Genomic DNA, 22,050 nt, shown 5'->3' with positions numbered 1-22,050 from the left:
GATTAAAGGAGACAAAACCATAAAAATTCAAGTTCAGGGCAAGAAGAATGTAATACCAGTGACCAGTGAGTGTTGGTTTCTTGTCCCTCTTCCTCTCCTTCTCTTGGGTTTAGTTCATCATAATTTCTCTAATATAGATTGAAACTATATTGTTTAAACTCCAAATTGTCAATAAAGCCACCATCATGAATTAGATCTTATTAAGTGCAACAAGGCAATAAAAGCTACCCTGCACGATCCCGGCCAGGTGGCTCAGTTTGCTGGAGTGTCAAATCCTATACACCGAGAGGTTGCAGGTTCGGGGGATTCCAGTTGGGGAGTGTATGAGAGGCAACCAATCAATGTTTCTCTCCCCCTTTCTCTGTCCTTTCCTCTTGATCTTATCCATGGACATGTCCTTGGGTTAGGATTAAAAAGGGGGGAACAAAAAAAAGCTCCCCTGCATGGATAATGGTGAGCATTTTTTTACACTGTATTTATAAGGCATTATTCATTGTTGAATTCGGCTCAAGGCTCTGTCAGTTCATTCTCCCTGAACTATATGGCCCAAGTTCAATGCCAGTAACTCTCAAACTAATCTTTAAAGCAGGTCTAGCCCAGACGGGAATGGCTCAGTGGTTGAGCGTCAACCTAGGATCCAGGAGATCGGGGTTTGATTCCCGGTCAGGGCACATGCCTGGGTTGCAGGCTCAATCCCCAGATCAATGACTCTCTCATCATTGATGTTTCTATCTCTCTCTCTCCCTCTCCTTTCCTCTCTCTGAAATCAATAAAGATATATTAAAAAAAAAAAAAAGCAGGTCTAACTTTGGTGTACATGTTGGCATGCATACTGCCAAAGTTAAAGAGTACTGGGGAGCTGAAGAGGACTTCTCCTTTTAAGATAATGGAAATGGATTTTCTCTCCCTTTATCGTCTCAGAAATCACCCTAAACAACAAGGATATTTTGAGATTTTTTTTTTTTAAGCCCACCTTTGATGAAATCAGGAGTCACCTGAAATCCCAAATGGCAAAATACTCAGAAGAGCTGCCATATGCAACTGAATCTAATGGGGCTGTGATAAGACAGAGAGGGAACAGATCTCAGCAATCATGGGAGAGCACAGTTCTTTAACTAACTGACAAATTCTAAGGTGTGTCAACAAAGGATCATATAGAATCACCATCTTTCTCTGAAGCATGCATATTGGTAAGGTCCGAGGAGAAGAGAGATTCTAGAACGCAAGTAGCATTGTAACTGCCCATCTCTGCAGCTAGGGAGGAGTGCAGGCTAAATGAACAAACATTCTCAATTTTTCTCTCACATAAACGCATATACACACATTCTTTTTCTGAATTACACGAAGCTTCCATGTTAAGCAGAGAGAATTCTCTTTAGTCTGAAATAATGCCCTAGCCACAACTATCCTGCAATTATATGGTCTAGGAAAAACTCACTTAATTCAAAGGTCAGTAATAAGACCTTTAATAAAAACAACAGAAAAGAAGTAGTACAAGATCTGTAAAATACACAAAGAGAAAGTGAGGAATAAAAACAAGATAAGCACATGACGGGTAAGTAAATACTGAACACGTAAAAATTATGAAAAATATAATGCAATACATTCAAAGAAAATGTAGTGGAATAATCAACCTGTGGACAATAGGGATTGGACAGTACAAGAAAACATGGCACAGCAATGGAAGATAATGAAATATGAGTTGAGAAAGGCCAAAGGTGAACTGCAAGAGAAAAATGGAAACATCAAAAAAATGAAAATTCTACTGAAGGCAGCACAAAGCAGATTAGCCACTGCTAGAAAAAAAACAGGGTGAGACATGGAGGACAGGATTGAGAAAGCAAGCAAAATAACTGGAAATTAATAAAGGATCAAGGAGAAAATAGCTTTATAAAACAGGCAAAGGACAGACAACAAATATATGATACAGAATAACTGAACCAACAAGCAAAATAGAGACAGATTCATAGAGAGCAGGCAGACAACGCTGGTGTGTGGGGGGAGGTGTTGGAGAGACTGAGCAAAAAAAACAGAGAAAGAACTCATGGACATGGCCAAGAAGGTGGTGACTGTGGTGGGAGAGGAGGGTGGATGGAGGTGGAAGATGGTATAGGGGGTGTAAATGGTGATGGAATAAAAAATAAATAAAATAAGGGGGGCAGAGAATCTAATCAAATAAAAATTTCAAAGATATAATTCAAGTAAACTTCCAGAAATAAAAGAAGACTTGAATCTAGAGACCAAAAGCGCACATGATATCTTAGAAGAAACTAATTACCTTAAAAATAAAGAGAAAAAAACTCTCTGGACATCCAGGAAAGACCAAATTATGTCTAACTTGGCCACAGACCTCTCTATATGAATAAACAATGCTAGAAGATGTTAGAGCAAAGATGACTCCAAAATTCTATAACCGGAGAATTTTAATTAGAAATCTAGCCGGCATATGTTAAGTCAAGAATTCTAAAGCCAACGAATCCCCCTTTAAGATGATATAAGACATTGTTTTTCAACCTTTTCGTTTTACTGCCACCTACAATACTAACTACATTTCACTCTACAATGAGATTCAGTACAGATTCACTATCTACATCTGCATTTATCTATACTGAAAGGAGTTCCATGAAATATTTACTATTACTATAAAAGATATATTGTTATTTTTCTTCCATTCCATTCTTTTCTATTTCATTTCTTAAAACACCCTGGTCATGACTGACTAAATTGATTTCAGTCCCAGTTATGGATCACAACCCAAAGTTTAGCTAACTAAGAGATGAGGGAAGTATTAAAACAAGTAAAATAACAGAGGTGTAAGTATTTTTTAAAGATTTGAAGGTAAACAGTAGAAGGAAAACTTTTTAAACAACTAAAATTTGGTGGTAAAACAAAGAGAAGGAAGATATGTTGTCATTGTTTATCAAGGGAGTTAAATAATGAAATAAAGTATTCCTAAAAGAAATGAAAAAACAACCACCATACATAAAGCAATGAGAGAAAAAAATTACAAGCTACAAATTAATAGGCTAAAAAAACACACAACACTAAAAACTGAAAGTGTAACATACCTATAATCTCAATAAATGTAAATGGACTAAACTTAACTGTTTAAAAAAAAGGCTAAGATTAATTCTCAGAGCTGAGCCTAACTACCTGTCACTAACAGAAGATACATCTATAGTTTGATATTAAAACAATCAAAGACATACCTGGCAAATGAAAACGGAGCACTCAATTTTAGTTCTAAACCAGGTTGGATTCAGGGTCAAGAGCATTAAATGAATCATAGAAAAGCACTTTAAACTAATAGAAAAATAAAAAATATAGTAGAGAATAGAATTCATAGTGAAAACCCAAGACATGATCTGTGGACTGAAAATCACAACATCAAAATTACCAAAACAGAAGTGACAGGAACTATATTGGAACTTGTTACAATTCACCTCTCTAAGTCCAAGTCATATCAAATGGACTTAAATAAATAAATAAGGAGAAGACCTAAATAATTCGATTAATGAAGTAGGTCTAATTAAAAGTTATTAAACTCTCAACCCTAAGCAGACAATAGTCCATTGTTTTAAATGCCCAAACAATAGTCACAAAAATTGCTTATATACTAGAATACAACAGGTATTAATTCTAAATAGAAACAGTACAGATAACATTTTTTGATCACAAGGCAATGAAAATCAACACTGATGGTAAAATAGGAAACAAACATAAAAACCCCTATCACCAGAAAATTTTAAAGACCTCATTCTCAAATAATTCTTGGGCCAAAGAGGAAATCAAAACCAAACTGCAGAATCTCGATCTAAAAACTTAACTCTGACAAAAGCACTAGACACCAGAACCTGTAAGATATAGCTAGAACAATAGCCAAAGAAAAGTTCACAGCTGTAGAATATTTATATTAATAAACAAGAAAGAATGAAAACAAGTGTATTCAAGAAGTAAACAATAAACCAAAGAAGGAAGAAATTAATAAAGATAAAAGCAGAACTGACAAAACTATAAAATACAATACAAAAACAAGTAAATCTGAGTGCACCTTCTTTGGGGGAAAAACATAAAACTCTAACAGTTAAGTAGAAGGAAAAATGGGGAGTAGGCAAGGAGAAAGCATAAATACTGTGTAGCCATTGAAACAAATAAGATAACTATATGCATTGCTATAATCTGAGATATAATGTTAAATAAAAAAATAAGGAACAGCTATCATTTGTACTTAAAAGCCAGAAAGTCCATACATGAACAAGTTCTGGTTGTTGCAGACTATATCAACAGAACAGTCGATGGTGCCTGGGCTCCATCCTGGGGGCAGAGCTGTGATGACAGGAGTAGTAGAGTGACTTACTTTTTCTTTTTAAATTAAAAAAAACCCACACAACTAATTAAAAAGAAAAGATTTTGAATTCTGTAGCATTAAATGTCTTATTCGTTAAAAACTAATTTTTAAAAATAAATTTTAATTATTTAGAGTCTCTAAAGCTACTCAGAAGAACTTTGGAAACTTCTTGTTATTACTGAGAGGAAAGGGTTCAATCCACCACCTTTTAAAAATGATCCAACTTTTATCATCGACAGGTAGAATTCTTTTGTATTCGTGAAGTACTCTATATTCTTTAAAGCACTTAAGCATGGCCTCTCTCATCTGAGCCTTGTAATAACAGTGTGAAGAAGCTGGGCAGGTGAGGGCTACAGGGGAGGCAGGTAAGGGCTGGTCTGCACTACAGGTAAGGGCTCTGAGGCTCAGAGACCTTGGGTGACATATAAGCCCATTTGACTACTAAGTGCCTCTTTCACCTATTCCAACTGGTCTAGGCTCCTAGAATCTAGGACATTAGGATTTTGTAACTTTTGGGTTGTATCTGGTGATGTCATGAATAGATAAAATAGCACCTCTGTTACATACTGGGAACAAAGGAACTTCACAAACCTCAGCCATAGGTCTGCTTCATCATGGAAGAGAATGAACAATAGGCATTTATCCTGTTATGGGCTGAACTGTGTCCCCTTGAATTTTACACGCTGAAGTCCTAACCCTTCGATACTTCAGAATGTAACTGTATTTGGAGATGGGGTCAATTAAGTTAAAATGAGGTCGTATTGGTGGCCCTAATCTAATAAGAGTGGTGTCCTTATAAGAGGAGGAGATTAGGATACAGACATACGGAGAGGGAAGACCATGTGAAGACACAGAGAGATGTGGTCTCTCAAGCCAAGCAAAGAGGTCTTAGGGGGAACCAACCTTGCTGACACCTTGAGCTCAGAATTCCAGCCTCCAGAACCATGAGGAAATAAATTTTGTTGTTCAATTGACTTATTATGTGGTACTTCGTTATGGTAGCCCTAGCATATTAAGGTACCCTTTAACTTTATCTCTCTAAAAAGTACTTTCTCTACAATTTCACGGTCATCTAAAAGGGTCCACTAGAGAGCGATTCAGCTTGCCCGCACCAGTATTTTCAGAAAAGCAACTATGTGGTCAAGAAAACGTGACTTGGAAGTAACTTCTCCCAGATGTTGAGTTTCCTTTTCAAACGATTGAATTCTAATCTGTTAGAGCGAAAAGCTTGCTGATTTAGCGGATCCTCCTGGTGTTACACTTTTGAATGATGCACTGATATTTGATGCTTGCATATTTAAATAGTTGACAGTCAGTCAGTTTGTTCTCCCAAGAGGACCAAATGTATAAAGAAATAATGTCAAGAAGACCTTCAACTGGGATGAGAATCAGGCATGTATTTCCTTACATCTTTCCATAGGGGTGACCTGAGCCAGTGTAGGACTGAAATCTAAGAGTGATAATCTGCCACCACGGGAGCTGGAGGGACTGGCCCACCTTGAACACATGAATCAAGGCACAGCATTTTCAAACTGGACACAGTACACAGAACCCAGGGCTGCACCCAGCAACTCCCCTGCTGCTCCCCACTGATGGACCAGCTCTGTGACCTTAAGTGAGCCCTTGATCCAATCTCCTATCCATGAAGTGGGATAAAAAAGAACCACTGCGAGAATTAAGTGAAATCATGTATGTGAGAACCATGTAAAATAAACTGTAAAGAACTATACGAATGTAATTTACCATTAGTACTGTCAAATTAGGGGCAAGATTACTGGACCAGGAATGATGAAATTCCTAATTCTATAACCCATGTGCTTTTCTCTATGTATGTTACACTTCAGTTAAAATATTTACTGAAAGAACAGATTTATGATTCTGTGTTTGCTACAAACCAGTGTAACACTAGTTATATATACAGCACCACCTTCCTTCTAAGGGGCCTTAGTTTCCTCATCTGTAAGATGAGAGTGTTAAACTAATATTATCTGGACCGATCTACAATTATATGGTTTTTCTCATTACCAACACCTTGATAATATATAGCACATTTTTTCAATGGAGACTTTGATACGTAGGTGGGAACACACCTCTTTGATGTAAAATGCCTGATGTCAAAGAACAAAAGGGTTTGTCAGATTCCTGGCTGCTTTTGTGACTACAGTACACAGGGGATGCCAAAGGATCCATCAGGTCCTATGAGGGACGCTCTGACTGGGAGACAGTGTATGTAGTAAATGAAAACACTGTGTGAATTTCAGCATAAAAAAGACTAGTGTTCCAAGTGGAGCTTCCCTACATTCACACACAGCATGAGAACTGGGGAAAAGTTCCGAACACGGACTCTGTCATCCCTAGACCTAGGGCTGAACTCCAGCTCTGCCAATGATTCAGCCAGCTATGGGACCCCGGGCAACCTGCCCTCCCTCTCGAAGTCCCAGACCCTTCACTGGGCACAAGGATGAAAGGACCTGTATCAGTGCCCCGCACACAAGCTTCAGAGCCTCATCCTCCTCGCTCGTCACCATAATTGCTCAACAGAGAACCTGAGTCTCTCTGCTCTTCTCAATCTTTTTGGTTTACACTGTCGATCATCAGGAGCATGCCTACCATTTCCCTGGTAGATCTTTCTAGACCCAATTAACACTATTCCCCCTTTCCCCTTCAATCTCTCAAATTTCCCGATGTACCTTGAAAGCATTTGCATCTCAAATGTGCCAAGCACCAGTCAGAATGAAATGCAATGGATCTGTAAAATGTGAGTATTCTCTGCTGTATGAGGATCTGAGCCCAGAGTCCAAATGTGTGAAAAGCCCAATCTGAAATCTCTCGGGCACACACGCCTGCACATGTGAGCACACACGCATCCCGTACCCACCCCCACCACGCCTGCCGATGCTTCGCAGACCTGACTTCAACCTGGGACGTGTTGTTAAGACCGAGCCGCGAAGCTTTGTCTCTGGAGGCTTATAATTGAAAAGGGCACAGAGTGCTTGTTACCATACCCCTTGGTGCCAGATTGTGAGGAGTGAACGGTTGAGACGGACTCTAATTACCACTCCTCGTGGCGCGCTCACCTGTTTTGCTGTTTCGGTGAGGGCGGCAGCTTCTGCCTTGCCCAGTTGTTGCACCATCTTGTAAAATAGGCTCTCTTTATTTTGCAGCAAAACATAGGGCTCATCATATTCTTTCAGTCTTCCTGAATCCAAAACCTGTTCATCAGCAGAAAGAAACCCATTAGCACACAATGTTTTGCAGCAACATATTATAACTCAGACAATATTTCGGAAAGAGGCAGGAGAGGGAGAATAGAGAGAATCTATTTGGGTGGTAGGCCTGGCGGGTGCTTAAATGGTTTGATTACCCTGTTTTACTAGGCAGACAAAGGCCTAACCCGACCTTTTATTATTATAATGTTATAGGAAAGGAAGAAAACAAGAGTTTTAGACTATGATTATGGACACTCAGCAGTCCTGTGGCATTTTATATTCTGCCAAGGGCATTTTGGGTTGTTTTCATTAGTGCTTTTAGCTCTTAGACTCTGAGCTCGGAGGGCTACTTATACATAATATTCAGAGTTGGGAAGTTTCTTGATTTAAGAAAATCAAATTCAGTTTATCTAAAAAGTAGGGTAATGTCACACAAATCAGACAGCAGTGACCTGACAACAAATTAATTGCCGAGCTGATTTGATTGAGCAGTATCTATAACAGAAGTAAACACTTCTGGAGTTCCTTTAGGGTCCTGGAATATGTCACCTGGTAGGAGGGGACAAAATCCTTGCTGCAGAGATTAAGGTGCACCTTGAAGTTGGCTTTGGTTGCGGTTTATTATTCTGAGAGGGAAAGGCCGGCTGAAAGAGCTGCTACCTAAGCAGCTTTAGCATAATTGCTCTGCACAAAAGAAATCTCTAGAAATCCAATTTTCCCTTCGGATAAGACTAAAGAAGCAATTAAGAAACTGAGCTCCAAATTCCAACCATCACAGCCCGCATAGCACACGGGGGCAGCCCCATCTCAACCGCCGAGGACCTGAGTATCTGTTTTCACAATGATCTTTCCCTGATTCTTCCCTCCTTCAGCTGCCTGCCTTCCAGCCATTTTATCGCTCATTAATATGTCCACGGGAAACTGAAAGGGAGAGGAAGGGGCTCTTTACTCTGCATTTCTACTTATTAGTGGCTTTGGTTAATGGCTTCAGAAAGAGAAAGAAGAGTCTGAAACAACTGGCCCAAATGAGGTACCTTGGAAAACAGTTCTGATTGTAAGTGGCACTTAGTTCTTCATTTAGGTCATATTTAGAGTAAATTTATCTTAAGAGAATATGCTGAAAATCTAAGCGGGACACAGGTTGTTTCTCCACATCTAGGTATTACAGTTAATTCTGTCCCATGGTATTTAATGGGAAACATTTATTAGGTCTCTTATAAAGGGTATTTTCCTGTTAATCTTTTGTTTACTACCATGAACCACTGCTAAGGGCAGCTTTCTCAAAAGAGTTCAAGAATAATTGAATCTGTCACATCCACATAATAATTAAAATGTCCTATAATTTGGCATGAACATTTAATGCCCTGAATGTATAATTTACTTAAGCATAGCCTTATAGAGCATAACCACTCCTGATGAAGGAAAAAAATGCAATTTTAAAATACATGTCTCTCTCATGCTAAAGGCTAAGTTAAATAAGTGAATCAAATTACTTCATACAATAAAAACTTTATATTCTGCAAAGGCAACAAGTAAACTTAAGAATCACTACTTCAGAGCTGGTGAAAAAGGAGTTCTCTGGCTACAAAGATGTCACATAATTTTTAATGGAAGCAATGCTAATATTTAGTGCTTGTCAACATCCTCTTTATTCAAATTTGAGTGAATAGCAAATCTTTCCATTTTATTGTCTGAAAACACATGAATGCCACTGAGATGAGGAATTCTCAGAACTGCCGCGTATCCAAAAAGGCAGAGCCAGGAAAAATGAATGCTCTCAAAAAGCAACAGGATCAACAATATAAATGACAGTGAGATCATTTTGGTCAAAATATTTTGAGCTTTATGAGCATTAGCACTTTAATGGATGTGTATTATATTTTATAAGGGGAGTTCTCAAGTTGGGGGGAGGTGGCTGACAGAACTGTGGTAATTTGTTATAAGCTTGATAATTAGAAGTTAAATTTTAACTTCTGTGAGAAACACTTTTAAAATGAAAAATAAAACAAAATATAGGAATCAAAACAAAATATAGTATCTGATCATGAACAGCATTAATATAGCCCCAAATGGATGAATTCACAAGATCTGAGAGATGAGATGCCGTGGCACATATATGCAATGTAACACAAGTATAAGCTGCCTTAAGATCAATAAAATCACTCCATAATGAAAACAGCGGCCTTTGAATTTGGAAAGGAAAGTAATGATAAGGGCTGAGCATTCACTGTGCCACCTGCTTTAGTCACCACTGTTAATTGTCAAAACAGAGTAGACAAACACAACACAAAATTTCTTCCTTCCTTTCTTCCTTCCTTCCTCCCTCCCTTCCATCCAGTAAGTACTGAATAAGCACCTGATACCACAGCACTGTTTTAGGAATGAGAGTCAAAGATGAGCCAGACATAGTCTGTCAAGAAGCTCATAGCCAGAGATGGAGGCTGAGGAGCAGTTCAGTTAAAGTCCTTGGCCGAGGCTGCAGAATCAGTGGATGGCAGAGCTGGGATTCGAATCTAGGTCTGAACCTGCATTCTTTCCTCGCCATGTGAGTACCCAGAGAAAGACAGTTTATTATTAAAAGCAAAATATTTAATTTTATTATCAGAACTAAAATGAGGGAGATGAGAATTTTAACATTCAATTTTCTGATATATCTTTCCACATGGATACTATCTTATGTTAACTTTCTATAATTTAAGAAAATATGCCTATAAACATAAGCATTTCCCCTGCACTTTCCACTGCAATTTTATTATAATCAGGACTCAAATTATTTACTGTGTGCCAGGTATATACTCACAGAAAACCAATTTTATTAAACTATCAGGATTAATAAAGAGCAAGTAACACATGGCCAAAACACATTTGAGGAAAATTTAAGTAAACCTTCATTAATTCTTGTCTTTATTGGGCAAATGGTTATTGCACGCTTAACTGTATGCATGCTACTATGCTAGGCTGCCATGGAGGGGGCAGAGAGCTATGTGAGTCACAGCCCCTGGCTTTAGGGGCCTACCCTGAAAGGAGAGAGAGAGTAAAATCCTCAAGTGTCTATAATGCAAGAAAAAAAGCACGACAAGGTCAGCAGCAGAAGAGATGATTTCTGGCCAGAGGTCCTGAGGAAGAGTTTCAAGAAGAGCAGCGAACTGGACCTGACGGAATGGACAGACTTGAATGTACAGAAATGGGGGCGGGGGGTGGACAATGGTCATTCCAGGGAACAACATTGGCCAAGAGGGCTGGAGGTGAGCATGTCAATTCCTTAAGGGCAGGGGTATGTGGCTTCCCTTGTTCACTGTGGCATCTCCAGGCCCTGGCACTGGACATGACAAGTAACAGGCACCCAATACTTGCTGGCTGAAAGTTAAATGTAAAGGAAACTAAATTCAGGACTTGGCTGAGTGACTGCCCAGTGGTGTAGTGTGGCAAGAATACAGGGTGAGATCAAGGGTGGAATAGTGAAGCTGTCTAAAGCAGCAGGATATAGGCATTACAGGATCAGGGATACAGACCTGGACGACCACATGTCTCAGGCTGATGGCTATGGGCGAGAGGGAAAGGAAAAGTGAGGGAGAGATAGATCAGGGTTGAGGATGGAGGCCTGAAATGCTATCATTTATATCAAATATTGGTAAAGAGAAAGAAGAGAAGGCAGTGCTGCGTAGACTAACGCCAGGTGCTAGGGGAGCTGCCGTGGGAAACAGGCTGACACAAGGCCAGAAAGAGCATTTTACCCCCTGAGCCTTTACATTTACTGGTTGGATCAAAGATTCTAGGCCTTTTAGAACAAGTAAACATAATGCAACTCCCAATTTTCTTTTTATACAGATAAAGAGGTATAGCTTTGAATTTTTATTTTAACATCCTTCTTAGCTATCAGAACAGGCTCCTGAAATCTCCCACTGTGTCTCCATTTTCCTGTAACCCAGCTTATACTATAGACTAAACCACACATTCAAGTCAGTGTGATAGCAACCCCTTGGTCCCAGATCTCTCCAGGAACGTCAACCTCAAACTGCTTGCCGCTCTCTAGCAGGTTAAAGAAAAATACATTATGGTGGATGAGTCAGTCAGTTACATAAGCTCAATGAAGATGTGTTTATCAGGCCTGTGTATCTGCAAATATTTCAAGTAGCTGTCCTAGATATAAAAATTAAATGGACCCATTGCAAAATAATTTAATCCATTTTAATTGGCAGGATGCCCTCAGTGATAGTGGGGTGGCTGCGGGAAGAGGCGGGGGGCAGTGCAGGGTGGAGGAAAAGCCTGGTGATGGGAAAGAGATGCCTGGAACAGCTTTCCACAGGTGACCAGCAATAAAGGAGATCCCACTTAGCACCAAGGAGAGTGGGGGTGGGGGATATCTGAGTTTTAGATGCCTGCTTTTGTGGCTGCCAGGTGACAAAGGGGCTCAGGAGCAGTTATCCACCTCGTGAGTTGATTCCCTTGATTGGTAAAATAGGTGCCCGTGATTTTCTCAAATAGGTGCCTGTGAATTACTCAAAATCCTTTCTTAGGTCTTGAAATGGAAGTCATTCTTCTCACCTGGGGGGATGAAGACTAGGTCACAGGGCCCTCCATAGCTGCTCCCCCAAAGCTCCTCCCCCTTGAAAGTATTTTTTTCCTCCCAGATTGTGCTTTCTGTGTTCACAGTAGTTATTTTTCTCTCTGAAATTGTTAATGAAATCTCTTGGCCTATTTTTGAAGGAGCTTTCCTCTACTGAAATGTCCTTATTTTGGCTATGTAGCCTTTTTTTCAGTTCCATAAAGATCAAAAATAAAATGAGTAACACTCCAATAAGCTTTGAGCTGTTTCTGTGCTTTTCCAAGTGGGTATGTTAAACAGTTTCTAGTTTTGATTTCTCCGGGAAAAAAACTACTAAGGAGAGGTTTGAGTTTGGGAAGAAAGGGTAAAGGTTCTAAAACCATAAGATGGCCTATAAACAGAAGAGGCGGGATCTGAGTTTCTGAGCCCTGGTTTTGGTTCTCCAGAATTCATTCCCAAAGAATTCTCCAACTACTGACAGTGAAAACGTTGAGCACAGGAGACAATATTGTTAGAGCAGCTACAGATTTTCATGTGCTTCTCTTGCTCACACTACTGGGGAGAATCCGAGGGTGTCACAAAGACTGGAGTGAGGAAAGAGCTGTGCTATTGGCTGAAAACAGGTCACAAGCTGCCAGCTAATCCTAAAACCTACAGGGAAGACGTTGTCTTTAATGCAGAGATAGTGGTGAGTCTTAGGAGAAAGAGGATTTCTAATGTGTCTGTCTTGCTCCACTGTTTTGTGGCAACTGAGCAAATGAGGAAGATTAAATTAGCTGTCATTACAACTACATCATGCTTAATAAAGTTAAAATTGAGAGAATGTCTTTGTAAAATAGAATTCTAAGCCTAACACATTAATGACATTTAATGAACCAAAACTGGGTAAATCCCTTTGGAGAGTCAACACATAAACAAAGCTATTAATTAGGTCGCAGTTGTTTCCCAACAAGGCCTTTTGTTTGATTTACTCACAGTAAACAAAACCATATCCATCTGTCTTTGTGCGGAAGTATTCACCAGTGCAACCAAATGTAATTATTACACCTTAAGCACTTGCAATTACACGACTTTGGGATGACAACACTGTTGGTTATGCCCTTCATTAGCATCTGTCACTTCCCCAGCCACTCCCCAGGCTGGCCACCCGCCCTCTGAAGCATTAGGCTTTGCAGCTGATTGACTTGTCTTTATATTCTTAAACCTTCCAAAATAACAGAACAGGCAAATCACTTGTTTCCTGGAAAGAAAATAGGTATTTCTAAAGAAATAAAAAAAAAACAAATTGCTTCAAAAATCAAAGGTGTGAGAAAGAACATTATGTATAGTGTTTTGCCGAACTGAAAGCCAATTGGTAACCAGAGGCTCTAGAATAAAAAGTAGGGTTTACACCTGGGGTGGATGGAGCAGAGAGAACAATTCCTCAACTCTGAAGCTAGGGAATGCATGTCCCAAGTCCCCTGAGTTCTAATCTTGCCATTCCCTATAAAGGAGTCAGCAAGAGAAACCAGCTCTGACCCAGGTGCAAATAAGTGGCCAAGTTTACATCTCCTAGTGGGACTCACCACCATGCCCCTCTACCCCCCCCCCCGCCCACACACACACACAGTAGGACCTGGCTCCAGCCTTCATCTTTTATTAGCATATTAAGAAATAGCTTCATTGTGATCCTTCCCCCATAAATATGACCAGCTGCTGGGCAGTGGCCCCTCCTTGGAGTTCTGAGCACTGACTCTTTAGGGGTTCTCCCTCGAGTTCCTAAGTCTGAAGAGCTGTCCTAGGGCATGGTAGCTACTTCCTAAAATTATTACCCCAGTATTTTCTTTCACTTTTCCAGCCTTCCTATTCCATGTATCAAATTTCCTATATTAAATCCTTTCTGTTGAAATATTTTGTTTTTCTGACTAGGCCCTTTCTTCTCAAAGACTCCCCTCTGACAGCACAGCTTGTGAAGGCCCCAACAGCTGAGAAATTCTCAGCCTTATCCAGCAACTGCCTGGCAGTCTAAATGAAAGGCTAAATTTTTTATTAAGGGAATCCAAAAAGCTGAAACAACTGTGACAGAGTGAAAATGACTATATTCTATCACTCAGTAATATGAAGCCATATCTTGGATATTTTCATGGTTGGCCATCTTAAATAAAAATACAATTCAAATAAGCTTTTAGTATGAAAATATTAAATTCATGGACATGTTATTTAATAGCATATTCTGAATGTGTAAAGTATTCGAGTTACTGTCAAGAATGAGAGGAAAAATTAACAGAAAATGAACTTACTGTAGATTTCTATCAAGCTTAACAAGGAAGGGTAAATTGGAAATATGAACATAAATACAAATAACTAGAATTCCACAGGTGAGGATCTTACCATAATCTTGTCACTGTCAATAATGGTGTTCAACCTGTGTGCAATGGTTAGCACAGTGCAATGGGCAAATTTCTCACGGATTTTTTTTTGTATTAACTCATCAGTTCTGGAATCAAAGAAGTTGAATTTAATTTAGTGAAGACAAACTTAAGACTTAAAAAGATCGCATGACATTTTTATAATGTTTTAAAAAATCAATACTTTAAGCATGATCTTGTTCTTTAAAGTCTAAGTAGAAAGTCTATTTAGAAATTTGCCATTTTTCATTAAAAAATGGAAAATATTCTTCCCTCCAAATTGCTTTAAACTATGAGGAGTTGAATTTAGGAATCTATCTCTCTTAGGATGCTTAATAATACCATTAACACCATATAACATGTTTTGGTTTTTTCCTCTGCTCACCAGAATTAATGTTATCAAGAGATATCTTTGGGGCAAAGAGAACACTTAAAAAAACTCCTCACCATCATTAAATGTTTCTCATTTTACCACATTTAAAATTTGGATTCCAGATTACATGGATCTCAGCTCTGTACCTGAGATCCACATTTGCTGTTGCCTCGTCAATGATCAATATCCGATTTTTCCTGAGAATGGCTCTGGCAAGGCACACCAACTGTCTCTGTCCGACACTGAAGTTCGATCCGGATTCTGCTAATTCGGTATCCATTTTACCAGGAAGGTCTTCAATGGCTTCTTTAAGTTGTACCTGTGGATGTAGAAAGAAGAATGGTGCTTTCCTAAACAAACTACTATTGAAGTAGAAGCCCCCTAGATATCAGAGCTTTGAAATTCTTGGGACTTCTTCCATATCTTATCTTGTATGTATGGCCATGTGACAGGGACAGTTATCTCCAATTAGTGTTCACTGAGAAAGATGGTTGAGTCAACTCGGGACAGAAGTATTCTGACTTAAGGGCACAAATTTAATGGAAGTCAAGATTCTTCTTGGTTGCCATCAGTAAGCACAGTCTGTTCATGTCCTGTCAATTTCTTTTAGACATCTATAGTATGATAAATAAAATTATTCCTAAAGTAAGATTTAAAAAAATTTTAAATGTTCCTTCTTAATTTTTTAGTTAAAATTTAACCTCAGGAATTTATAGAGACAAAAAGTAGAATAGGAATTGCCTAGAGACTGGAGGGGTAACTGTAAGTAAACACAAGGGAACTTCTGGGAGCAAGAGAAATGCTCTAAAACTGGACTGTTGTGATTGTATAACTAGAAATTTACCAAAATCACTGAATCACACTTACATGGGGGTAATTTTCTGGTATGTAAACCACACCGCAATAAAGTTGGTGAAAAGAAATCATCTTAGTGTCCCCATCCCGACAAGACATCCACCAGAAACCCAGCCCACGGATTAGTTAAGAAAGTCTCTCAAAAAATAAAGGTATTTCTCCCAATGTAATCTAAACAGAAAAGTTAAAAGGCCTTTATGGTTGAGTCAAATTTCCCAAAATACATTTTGCAAGAGTTAGTACATTAAACGGAAAATTTAAAACCAATTATGTCAGGAAGTATGGCTCTCTAAAGATATATATATATATATATATATATATATATATATATATATTTCTAAAGATTTTTTATTGATTTTTAGAGATAGAGGAAGGGAGAGGGAGAAAGAGAAGAATTGATGTGAGAGCAGAACATGGACTGGCTGACTCCTGCATGCCCCCTACCTGGGGTTGAGCTGGAAACCCAGGCATGTGCCCTGACCCAGAATCGAACCAGCAACCTTTTCAGTGCATGGGACGACACCCAAACAACTGAGCCACACCAGCCAGGGCTAAAGACATAATTTTATCAGTACCTTGCTCTTCTGGAAGGTTTTAAAGTTTAAAAAAATACAAATTCATACACTGGCAAACTGAACTTCATATATTAGTAAATATGGAGTCTATTCTGGTGATGGTTCTTCCCCAAATTTAATCACATATTGCTAGACTAGTCAAGTGCACTTACCTTAATCTCATGAATGTTTTGCAGTGAATGAAAACTTATGAAAACCAGGGCACAACATAACATCCTATTTCCTCCAGACTATGGGGATTGATGGTGTTTAAATTCATCTATCTTCAAAAAATTGTAATTATAAATTTAAAAAAACACCCTCTTATTCACCAAAGATAACCTGAAACATAACAGGATGGTAGGGCTCAGTTCAATGAATATTTGTTTTAGAGAAATTTTATAGAGCAAGAACAAAACACAGGCTGTAGTTGAGAGTTAAAATAATACACTTCAATTTAAAAAATTAACAGACTGAGCCCTGGCTAGGTGGCTTGGTTGGTTGATGTCCCGTACACCAAAAAGGTTGTGGGTTTGATTCCCAGTCAGGACACATACCTAGGTTGCAGGTTCGATCCCCCGTTGGGGCGCATACAGGAGGCAACCCAATCAATGTTTCTCTCTCACATCAATGTTTTTCTTTCTCTCTCTCTCTTCCGCTCTCTCTCAAATAAATGAAAACATATCTTCGGATGAGGGTAAAGAAAAAAGAAAGAAACTAACAGATTGATGAGTGATGGCCAATAAACAGGGGCACAGAATTACATTGTCAAATAACAAAACACCAAGGGTAAGTGGGCAGCGTTTTCATGGTATTTCCTAAATGCTGAGGCACTTCTATGAACGTGTTCTTGAATTGTGTTCATGATGTAAGTCCACGCCCAACATACAGAAATTCTGAGTTAAGATTAAATATGATAGTGGTATTTAACATCAGCATGAAAGTATACAAAATGTAAAGTGTAAGATTTGAACTGTGGTGCAATTACTTGTACTAAAAATTATAAAATAAAGATGTCAACTTAGCCAAACCTCCTTCATTACAAGGAAGAGTACGTACTGAGTATTCTTGTTACGATACATATTCATAGGTCTACACCCCAGGTGATAGAACTGATCAAAGGTATGCCAGTGGCAAGGCATTTATGAGCTTTTTGTGCTGAGCTGACTTTGGTAACACTTGTGTATGCAAAATGGTCTTTCTTAAGACCGATACCCTGGCTTTGAAGAAATAATCTCAGACTTGCCCGGCTTAGATGACATCTCATCACTAGTCTGTTTTTTTACCATCTTTCAGGTCATCCATATCTGCCTGATGAGAAGTAAGGGTTGTGAGAACAATAGACATGGTTCCAGAAGACACACACTGTGTTCTGAGACTCTGTCTTCATTTACAAATCAGGGATGGTTATGAGAATGACATGAATGTGAAGGCCCTCTGTTAGTATTACCACACATTCATGTTACAATTAAGTCTTAGAACCGAGAAAAAGAAAATTGAGGCACTATAACATGGTAACTACGAGTTACAACTGTTGAATTTGAAAACATTAGATAACAGCATAATTAAAATAAAATATAGGGGCCAAGAGGCCAGGAAGCTTAGGCATGAGTCTCACCTGGCTCTGCCAACTGGGCAAGTTCCTGAACTTTCCCTATCCTACCTTCCTAATTTACAAATTATACTATAATATAATAATAATAAAGGTGTCTACCTCCTAACATCATTAGAGTATAAAATTAGTCAGTATGTGTTGAGTTTACAACAGTGCTTGATACAGAGCAGAGACCAATAGATATTGCCTGTTATTAATAATGCAGTTAGCTGGCCTCTCTCCATGTTCTGCTGCATTTTTCCTCTTTGCTTTTATCAGTACTGAGCCTATCTGCATATATATAATACAGTTTTATATGTTTTGACCTTTCACTGATAAACTGCTTAATCTTTAGCCATTGCTTATATTTATAGAACTGCCATTTCTTTTTAGGTGCCCAAATCAGCACTAATTTCAATTAACTTTCTTCAGTTTATAGCTGGCTATTTTTCAGGACCTATGAAGAAATGTATTTTCAGCCTCATTTAAAAAATAACCCAGATTAGACGGGCAACATCTATAGAACTATCTCCCTTCTGAACATCCATCTCCACTGAGACAGGAGGAGGAGGCAGGATGAAGAGGACTTAAAAAAAAAGGCATTTTTCTCTTTTACATGGGTTTGGGTTCCCATTTCCAGTTTGGCATCATTTATAAACCAGCTGACCAGGGTGTTTAACTCTCCTAAAATTTGACTTTGTGGCTTTCTATGTTTTTCAATGAAAGATTTGGTAAATTTTCTAAAATATCAGGATACCAACTCTTCCGTTGAAAATAAACACACAAAAGTCATTTAGAAATAAATCCTAGAGTAACACAATGTGGAGTGATTTCTCACACTAAGAGGTATCACTGAGGCAACAAGGGCAATTCCAGAAGCAATACAAGGAAACCACTGTCTTCATTTTGGGAAATAAATTCATGTTTATCTTTATTCACAGGGGGTTCCAAGTGTAGCTTAAATAAAGGCAGATCTTAGTATTATCTACCACTTCCACCATGCCATCATTTCTAGAATTCTGAGAGGCTACTAATTTTTATTTTTATTTTGATTCCTACAGACGAAGTAAGCCACAGCGAAGTTCTAAGTTTTTGAAAGGATTTGTCTGCCAATTAACATTTCTTCACTGTCTGTGGAACAATGTATTTCTAGAATAATTTTCCTATCTGAGAATCTGTGAAGACAGATCTCAAGCTCTAAAATACATAGAAAAATCATTTACCAGTAATTCCTGTTTTTAAAGGTGTGTCACAAATTCACCACTAAATGTGCCCTGAGAGTTCAAGAGCAGGGATCGTCCTACGTTTCTTTTTATTTGATGGTTAATTGCTCTCCCCACCTCTTCTCTTCAAGAATTTCACTGGAGAAAGACTCTCCAATTCAAATGAAATCAGAGGTCCACTGCTTTTCATGGAGAAGGCGAAGTGGTGAGCCCGATTAGGGGAATAAGGTCCCCACAGTTGCTGGAAAGCAGGGTGGGTGTGTGAAGACTCAGTGCCGACATGCCTTCAGAAACCAGAATTACTGGCAGGAAACTGTCGGGCATCCAACTCTGCTTGCTCACAGTCAAAGCTCATCTATAAATTAAAGATTTTAGAACTATCCCTGGAAGGCTGACATGAAATGGCAAATGCAGATTCAAAATAAGAACATGTGAGGTCGTGTGTGTGTGCAAGAAATGAGCCACACTTCTCTGAAATGAAGGGAATGTTAATAAACATTCAGAACATGTGTATTAAAGTGCTTACTTTTTAAAAGCAAAAGACTGAGCTAGGTCCTATGAGGGATGAGAAGTCTGTCTATGGTTTACAGGTCTACATGTGGTTCTGCCACCCAGTAGCTCAAAATCAATTTGTAGAACTAGGGTGAATATACAAAATAATTAGTATTAAAAGATGCAACACAACAGGCCTGTGAAAATAGGAGTAAATGATTTTTCAATGTTTTAATAATCTTGCATTGGGTTTTATTAAATGCCACTCAGCATCACCAACTTCCCATCCCTTTCCATAAAACTTCACAAGTTTTCACTTCTATGTGATATATAACTAGCATAATTAGAAAAAAAGTGAAGTGCATTTCAAATGTTTAATCTGATATAATTATAGTCAAGAAAAATCTAACCAACAAGCTGAATAAAGATGCTGATAAAAGTTGTATATAAAATTTGAAATTACCTAATGTTTTTTAAATATCTTTCAATGCAAATAAAAATTCTGTGAGCAAAATAGTAAAAAAATAAAAAATACAAATTAATAGCACCTTAACAGTCATAATCTTTTCATGCAAGGAAGAGGAAATTCCAAGAAGTGGTCTAAAGGAAAGCACTATACGAATAATAGAAAATACTCTAGAAATGAACGTATTGGTATAAAAACATAGCAAAAGCTCCAAGGTTTTCTTATCTGCATTTGCTGTGAAGCATTAAAACATGTTTGCCCATAAATAATTATCACATTCTAACGGAATAATTTACCTTTATAAACACATTTTTATAAAACTTAAAAGTATTTTATTACTATGACCTCATTTATCTTTTAGCTAATACTGAAAAATTATTATTGTCTCCACTTAGTAGATGTTCCCTAAGAATAAAATGAATGTTAGCTACTAGGCCTCTGGTAGAATTTGAACGCATAATTATAACTTCTAGTTTAGAGCTTTGTGGTGTGTCTAGTTGCTTTGGGTTCTAGGAAAAAAGTTAAAATGAGCATGAGGTGCTGTATTTTTCACTTCCATCATCATCAATATACACATTTTAAATGTATCCATGTCCTCAATGTTCTCCCAGGTGGTGAATATAAAGTCAGGTAAACAAAAAGTTCCCCTCTGCCCTGGCTGGTGTGGCTCAGTTAGTTGGAGTGTCGCTCCATACACAAAAAGTTGGCGGGTTCCATTCCGCAACACACCTAAGTTGCGGGTTTGACCCCTGGTTGAGGAGCATGCAGGAGGCAACCAATCGATATTTCTCCCTGGCGTTGACGTTTCTCTTTCCCTCTCTCTCTCTTTCCCTCTCTCTCTTAGTTCCTCTCTCTCTAAAATCAATGGAAACATGCCCTAGGGGAGGATTATAAAAAAGTTCCCCCTTAATTACCTGCAATGCTATAAATGCACATACACTAATGCTAACAAGTTAATTACGTGTTATAAATTACCTCTTTTAAGGCATTCCACAGCTCCTCATCCGTATGCTCATTAAAGGGATCCAGATTTTTCCTCATCGTTCCAGTGAATAAAACAGGTTCCTAAATACCGAAAAATAGAGAATATTATTACTGTAGCCTCTTTTCTTTTTATTCCAATGCTAACTTTCAGAACAGAATTAAAAATTCAAAAAACCAAAATTCACTATAATCATGAGTTAAAAGGTTGCAAATACTTGTTTACAGAACAATCTCTATTAATTTTCCATTGTACAGAGTGCAGTCCAAAATATCTTCTGGCCCACTGAATACTAACAAAAGAAACTGTTCAAATGTGTCATCTTAAGAAGAAACTGGAAAAGGAAGGTTTGATTTTTAAAAATGCCTTTCTGATAGTGAGTGATCTCTGCTCAAGCAGAAAAAAACAAGGATATAAATTTTTTGAGGTTACATCAAGAGAGCTATAAAAATTAATTGTAAATCTTGGTGTGATGCTGGAAAAATACCAAGAGCATGATTAATTGAAATTTGTGCCTCAAAGCAAAACTTAAATATTTTCACATTTGCACCGAATAATAAACTAGGATATTTTCTCTATTGGTAAAACAATCTTCCAGGATTGGGAATCTCTCCACCTGTCTGAATGGGAAAACCTGGTTTTTGTCCAAAGAGAAGGTAAACTATTGGGGCCAGTGGCACCTCTATTCATGAAGAGAGCCTCTGATTTGCATCAGCTAATCCCCATGTTATCCTGTCTGTGCATCAGGATTTCATGACTCACAGAACTTCATTATTAACTGCAAGGGCTGGATAACCTGAAACCCATTGTGACATGTGTCATAATGAAATTATTTTCATTTAAATAGCTCTTCCTATTCATCTGCTTCGGGAGGAACCACAATTAAATTTCTCTCGAAATATATGCCTCCTTCTGGGTTTCAAGAGAGAATCTTGTACCTGAGCATAAGTAGGCCATTTAAGTTTTCTTTTAAGTGCCTCTAGTAACCCAGGCCCCAAGAATATGGGCAGCAGAAAAGAGC

The 22,050-nt window shown here is 38.3% G+C and overlaps 1 protein-coding gene across 2 annotated transcripts in view; it reads right to left on the bottom strand.

Moving 5' to 3' along the window:
• Positions 1-22,050, bottom strand: part of ABCC4 (ATP binding cassette subfamily C member 4 (PEL blood group)) — a 222,748-nt gene that overhangs the window by 4,277 nt on the left and 196,421 nt on the right. For both annotated transcript variants that reach the window (XM_081130988.1, XM_081130989.1), the window contains exons 27-30: positions 21,023-21,112; positions 15,010-15,182; positions 14,474-14,579; positions 7,426-7,560 (exon numbers count right to left, since the gene is read on the bottom strand). In XM_081130988.1, coding sequence (XP_080987114.1) covers positions 7,426-7,560; positions 14,474-14,579; positions 15,010-15,182; positions 21,023-21,112 — 504 coding nt within the window. The remainder of the gene's footprint in view (positions 1-7,425; positions 7,561-14,473; positions 14,580-15,009; positions 15,183-21,022; positions 21,113-22,050) is intronic.

Source organism: Miniopterus schreibersii (assembly GCF_964146895.1).
Source record: "Miniopterus schreibersii genome assembly, chromosome: 2".
NCBI lineage: Eukaryota > Metazoa > Chordata > Mammalia > Chiroptera > Miniopteridae > Miniopterus > Miniopterus schreibersii.
This window is presented reverse-complemented; position numbering and strand designations above follow the sequence as displayed.